This window comes from Atractosteus spatula, chromosome 4 (genome assembly GCF_055471065.1).
Source record: "Atractosteus spatula isolate fAtrSpa1 chromosome 4, fAtrSpa1.hap1, whole genome shotgun sequence".
Lineage (NCBI taxonomy): Eukaryota > Metazoa > Chordata > Actinopteri > Semionotiformes > Lepisosteidae > Atractosteus > Atractosteus spatula.
The window spans coordinates 62,004,361-62,011,500 of NC_142709.1; the positions used below are offsets into that span (position 1 = coordinate 62,004,361).

At 38.1% G+C, this 7,140-nt stretch overlaps 1 protein-coding gene across 1 annotated transcript; it reads right to left on the reverse strand.

The window, feature by feature from the left end:
• Positions 1–1,966: 1,966 nt before the first annotated feature.
• sox14 (SRY-box transcription factor 14) lies at positions 1,967–3,818 on the reverse strand. The gene has a single exon (XM_088914786.1). The coding sequence runs from the start codon at positions 3,506–3,508 to the stop codon at positions 2,792–2,794; it is 717 nt and encodes a 238-aa protein (XP_088770912.1). The 5' UTR covers positions 3,509–3,818; the 3' UTR covers positions 1,967–2,791.
• Between the last annotated feature and the right edge of the window lie 3,322 nt (positions 3,819–7,140).

The following is a 7,140-nucleotide window of genomic DNA, read 5'->3' on the forward strand; positions in this document are numbered from 1 at the left end:
CAACTTCTCCTCAGCCCGTACAGACCTTCACGTGCCCGTCTACACAGCTGAAGTTAAGAAATGTTGTCTAAGTACAGACAAGCATCTCGTGCGTTTTAATGATTTTCCTCTGAAAGACAGACAAGGTGCTGTCAAACAGGTCGGACAAGAAGACATGCCCTCGAGGGAAGCGCTCTCCGACACGTTTGGATATCAAACGTAGTAATCGGTTCACTTCAGTGTCACGATGATTGAAAAACATTACTTGCACAACTGAAGGCAGTGACCAGGTTTTAGGAACCAGATTACAAATGGGCCTGCGAACCTTTTTCTGCGAAATAAATATGAACATGGCAAAACTGCAAAATTACAAGCCACGTGAAAAGACGCACCTCAAACGGCAAACAACAATTCAGCAGTGATTAAAATGATTCGTGACTCCATGCGACCAAAGGGGAAATTAAGAGCTACAACTAAATACGTTTTCCTTTTCTTGGTAGTATGTCCTTCACTTCTTTAACTAAGTACGAAAGGGTATGTAGCCTGAGAACTAGAATCAAGTTATACCTGAAACATTAAAAGTTCAGCAGTAACTAAAAGCATGAAATTCTCAGTTTCTTCAAATGTAGCATACGCGATCAATACTATACATTTGCTTTTTATTCTTAATAGGAAGCATATGTAAAGGGACTATTCGCAGTCTTGCCCAATCTCACTACTATTGATATTTCTTTTTGTTTTGCAAAGCTTGAATGGAGTAGACCTGTCTGACACGGACACACGTAAAACCGGATAAGAGGTGACAGCAAATGTCAGTCCGAGTTACATCAGGTGGGCCGCGGCTCTTTGTTGCTGACCTTCCCAGTGCTTCTATTATCAAAGCCCGGTTCGTTCACTTTTTCTCGAAGCGCCCTACATGCACTCCGCCCTACTCCGTTTAAGAAATTAACTCGAAAGCTGCGCCAAAGCAAAAGCGATAATTGTTCACCTTTGAATGCTGCTCGAGTCACTCTTTTCACTAATTGTTCTTCTGTGTGAAGTGTTTTGTGAAGCTAAAACAGCGTGGATAAGCTTTCTAACCACCCCCACTCTCTAAACTGATTTTCCCTCTTTTGTTTGTCCCAGCCTGATCTTTAATTCATTCGCTCGTATTTTGAGGCTTCTATTATGTTACCGGGTCCCGTGTTTGTTAATTGTGTTGTGCCATTTTTTTGACAGTCTCGCTACTACACTTCTGGAAACGTTGCGCAGACAAGACGGATCACATTGCAATTCAGTGGAACCAGATGGACAACTGCTACTCTCTTTAATGAAAAGCCCCAGCTTCCTTTAACAACCGGGCTGATAAATGATCCCTGCTAACAGTTTTTCAAACACTACTAATTGTCTAGGACAACATGGTTAAGGCTACCTTTATTTCCTTGCTACGCTTCAACGCTGTAGCCTTTTCACACCGAATCGCAAGCAAGTGTATTTCCCAAAGAAGCGTATCCACAAATACACCAACGACAGATTTAGAGCAATTTCACTACATAAAGATAAAAACACGCAACAAGACTAATATTCAGAAGAAAACTGAATTGCACTCCTAAGTAAACAAAACATAAGCCTGTGGTATTTAATATAGTATTAAAATAGAAAAAACATCGCATCTTAAACCGTAGTTCACCTTGTATCTTTGGCACGAGTTTGAGATTCAACTCCAGATCACACGGACTAAAAGATAAAATTGAGTGAAAAACAAGCTCTTCAGAAGTTTCACAACGTGTCAATTATATATGCCTCTTATGTTCGTGCACTTGTCGTTAATACAAGCATTCCTCAGTTTGTAACACGGAGAAAAATCTTAATCTTATGAAGTTTGAGCAGTAGGCCAAATGCCACCAGGATTCATTTTTGGATGCAGGAGATGTGTCCCAATCGTTTTTTTTCTAACACACGCAACTAAATTATAAGTAATATTTGCAATATATAATCATACAACATATTTTATATTTTTGAAGACAGATTGTCTTTATTCAAAACGTCTGTGCCCGTCAAATGAACAGAGATACGAGGTAACATCCTTCTGGATACATTTTTTTTCTTTCCATGACATACTTTAACATGATTAAATTACCATTTTAGTTAAAAAATACAACATTAAACTGCCTGACTTCATATTTGAAGTGCTCTCTAAAATTAAATGTAACGTGTGACTATTTGCACTGGACCACAAAAAGTAAAAAATAAAATAAAAAAGCATAAGGACTGACTTTTTTCATTGGATATTTTAAATAAACAATCTAATTTATTGTGCCTGTTCCATAAATATAAACAATATATCCCGCATATTTTTTAAAAAATTCAGAACTCCTATTTTTGACACTTGTGATTCAAAAATTCCGTGTCAAGATATTATTATATTTTTACAAGAAAATGGTACTTCTGAACTGTGCAAATCAAAAATGTTTTGGAAATAATTATAATATTAATCATTAAAACAAAACAGTTATTATAGCATCAAAATGTACATAATAAATAAACTTAAAGGCCGCCTTTTTATTTCGGTAGCCAGCAATAAACGTTTTAACATTTACAATTCTTACAGTTCTCGGGGCGCCTGCCTTATAGCTATTCCAAGTTCCGTGCTGAGGTCTTTGTAGAAGCGTCCTGTTAATAATCATAAAAAGTTTTTTTTTCGTTTTCTTTAAAACAGAAGTCCACGGCTTCAGTTAGTGATTGGTCATTCATTTCTTTAAGTTTTTTTCTCACAGTCTTTTATTTACATGCATTGTAGTATTCAAGTTTCTGAAATAAATCTGGCTTAATGTTACATAGCAGCGGCGTGGGCTGAAGAGTAGGGGTCTATTCCAGTCTTGGTCATACCTGGGAAAAGTATGTAGGCAACTGGGGGCTGTAAACTAGACGCTGACCAGGCGGTACAGTTACAGGGAACCACGTAACCCGGGTTTGTGGGTGACGGGTGGGTGTGAGTGTGCTGACTGGGGCAGCTCAAACTGCCGAAAGCGCCGTTCTGGTATCCTAAGGAGGAGGCGTAGGGCAAAGTGCTGGTGGTCAAAGTGTGGGGCACCTCTGCCATCTTCTGAATGGCACTGGAGCTGAACTGGCTGGGGTCGAGAAAGGAGTAAGGCGCTGAAGTCGGTGGGAGGAACGCCCTGGCTTTTTCTGATGAACCCAAAAGGGAGTCTGTGGCCGAGACCGGGAGTCCTTTCAAATGATCCGTGTCCCCGAGGTAGGGTAAGGGAAAGACATACCTGTCTTTCTTCAGCAAATTCTTGGGTTTGCGTCTAGGTCTGTACTTGTAATCTGGGTGTTCTTTCATGTGCTGCGCTCTCAGTCTCTTCGCCTCGTCGATGTAAGGTCGCTTTTCAGATTCCGAAAGCAGTTTCCATTCGGCTCCGAGTCTTTTGCTGATTTCCGAATTGTGCATTTTGGGGTTTTCCTGTGCCATTTTCCTCCTTTGGCCCCGGGACCATACCATGAAGGCATTCATGGGTCTTTTAATGTGATCTACAGGCTTTGACATTTTAAATACCGTCCTTTTTTATCCCCTTTTATAAGAACAACAGAAGTTAGTTCACCAAGCAGGAAATCAGTTCACCTGTCCCGTAGATCGTAACTGATCATACCAGTTCTCAGATGAGTGGAAAAAAGGCTAAAAAATGAATAATAATAAAAAATCCAGGGGCCGATTCTCCAGTATCGGAATCAACACGAGAATAAATCTTTTCTTCTTGAAAAAAAACGGGTTCTGTACTTCAGTGGCAATGTATGGTAGCCGTACATATGCAAGATCCACCAAGGTGATGCGAGTTCCGATGGCGATTAGGCTTAAACTGTTTGTATTTTTCTTGGAGGTGTCTCGCCTTGCAAAGCACCTGGCTTGGAAATGAGGAAAAGCTGGTGAATGAGAGCCAAAAGCGGTGAAGTTCAAAGGCTGGGCTGGTTTGGTCTGCACGCAATCTGACATAATCGCAGGGCGTTCACTTACCAACCTGGGCGCCCAATCAGCAAGGAGAGAGAGACGTAATACCTTTACAAAAAATATGTATATTACTACATAAACAAAGATTGGGGAGGAAAAAAAGGGTTACTTTTTTCCCTCCCCGAATCCATTTACTCAAAATGCTACAAACATAGCCCTTCAACCTTCTTGCAATAAAACCAGGGTTTTAAGGGTACAAATCCTAAGGAGATAGCAGCAAATGAACCTTTCTGAATCCCAGTCTATGCAAACGACTTAACCAAAGAATTCAAAAGTCCGTTTTACATATTTGCTTACAATACGTTACCGTTTCTAATACCAATGCAAAATTTTGTCACTGAAAATACAACTAGAAACAGACTTTAGACACCCTTTTCTATAGTTTGAAACCGTTATCTGTATATACTGTGCGTATATGTGGGTATTCATAGAGTGTCGAATAATTTGACCACATATTTACCAAACATTGCTCGAGGAAATTATTTCTACATTTCAAAACGATGAAACGACATTCTAAATATTATTAGCAGTCTAGGAAATCAACTAGCAAGAGCTCAATTCAATAAATAATAGTCTGTCTAATGTGACAATCCCCTGAAGGGAAATGTGTATTAAATGAGAACAATTGTCCAGAATTCCTTTGGGACGTAGCTGGTTAAAGCTTTCATTTTTTGCACCTGTTTTTGCAGCACTAATCTCAGTACACAACGACCTCGTGTAGAACATGCCTGGATTCTGATTTAATGGTCGCGTTGTGAGCCCCCAGAATCGAAAACTAAACGTGGACGATACAATTGTACTGTTTGCAATGTTTCAAAACTAAAAAGAAAAACATACAAATGAAGTATGATAACATTTACAGTAAATGTGACAATGTGGAATGTTAAAAGGGGGATTCTGAATGGTCTTTTATGATTGTGGTGCCATTTAAGTGCTCAATGTTTTAAAATACATTACGTCGGTACACCTTGTTTGTCCCACAATTGTTTCTAATCCCATACGAATCATTGTTTATTTTTTTCTGTCCCGTTTTAACATATGTCCCAAGTACAATGTGACACACCTAGCATTTGGCAATTGTATTGCAATTTAGATTTTTAGCTATTTAGTACGCGAGTGTGTTTCCCCAAAAGAGGACAGCACGTAATAATAGTTACAACATGCAAATTCGTCTGTTCAAACAGATCACTGCTTCAGTGACCCCCAGGCAAAACGAGGTTGATGTATGACTCGCTCAGTTGTGATTATTAAGTGAAATGTATAAGTGATCCCTGATAAAATGGGTCTGCCAAGAAACTGAAATATGAACAAGGACTGAAAATATTAAATGTGTGTCGTTTTAAAAAAAAAAACACTTAGGTATTTCATTCATAAAACCAGAAAATAAAAAAAATACAATTTTAAAAGAAATTGAATGAGAAATAAAATGTAAAACACACAGTCATAAGTGAAATAGCAATATGTTTCACCATAAATATATATAGCGTATTACATAAAGTATATTTTAATGTTTTCTTTTGAAGACTAATGCGCTCTTTGTATGCTATACATTTACAGTCGTTGGGTACAACCATACAATTAATTCAAATACTGCCTTACAATTTAGTCCATAGTTTAAAGTTTTAACATATTACAATGAGATATACTGTACATTTTTATGTTTACCTCTATACTCACATACAGCTGTTGCACTTGTGACTAAATCCCGTCAAACCCTCATAGCTACCGTACAGTAAATTCTTTGAAGAGGGAGAGAAGTCCGTAGTTTATCCAGTAGGTTGTGCTCGACTGCAGAGTACCTACACCTAAACACTAACCCAAAACAAAGTCAAATTTTGCGAACTTTCAATTCCTCTTTTGAGATGTCGCGCCTCACCTTTTACTTTTCCTCCGCTCTGCATCTATGGAGACGGCTGGCTTTCTCGCTGTATGTTTTCATTTTCTATTATTCTGATTGTTTGTGCTGTTGTTGTTGCTGTTTCAAGCCGTGAACTAATGACTTAAAGCATGTGTTCGGCTAATTGAAGTAATTCACTGCTGGGGTGAAACGTTTTATTTAGCTTGTAATCGGGTCACGAAGGTTAAGTAAGAGGGAATGAAAATTAAACAAGAAACTGTTAAGTTCGTTTAGAATTTAGACTTCACAATAAAATGCATTAAGTATAATAATGTAACACGGGCTGTTTTAGATGTTTTTTTTCCCTAGAAAAGGAGAAGTTGATGGCAGTGAATTATTTTTTTCCATAAATATTAAAATTTACTTCCACGGGGGGTAAGATATTAAGTATTCCTGTTCTTTCTTCAGTTGTACACTTAGAACCAAAACAACATTCAAATTATCTTTACTATTGTTCTTTTGAGTCTCTATAGAAGTATTAGATTACAACCTGAGCATATCTTTTTTTTCCGTTTTACTTTCCTTTTTTCGTTGCTGTGATATTTCTACTTTTTTAAACGTCGTCTCTTTTCCCCAGCGTTTTGTAAGCAACGCAGCTCGACATTCCGAGAACATCAAAGCGTTATAATTGCGACAATATAAATTACGGCAGGAATTAACAAGAATTATCAGGGCACATCACATTCCCGCAGACAACGTCTATATTTACATGAAAAGAGACTCGGCGCACCGAATTAGCTGAGAATGCGAAACCCGTAATTAAGTGGTAAGTAAGCATCAGTAAATGAAAAGGGAAAATCAGGAAAGTGAAAAGGTGGCAGAAGTGAAAGCGTGGAGGAAACAAAAATGGTGTGGTATGCAAGGTGACCCATCCTCTATATTTGGAATAAACAGATAGTCCAATGAAATATACGCACACACACAAAATCAAAGGCCGTTTGATTTAGAAGCTCTCAAATCCGGTGATTTAACTTAAACACATCTGCTTTTACGACTTAAGGCACGCTGCGTGTATTTCAGCCCAATAGAGGTGCTATCATGCATCTCAGTCTTTAGATGAAGAAAAATCAAGTGGGGGGAAACAGACGAATACTACTCATATCAGTTTCACACGCTTCTCATTCACAATTTTAACTTTTTATTGAGCATTAGGAGTTCATTAAAATATTGCCTTTTTATCCTTAATTAATTGACTTATGCCCCACTACATAATACAGTGATAATAAGCGATGGTTGTTAAAACGACTTTTGAAAGGCATTAATTGCGTCTAAACAT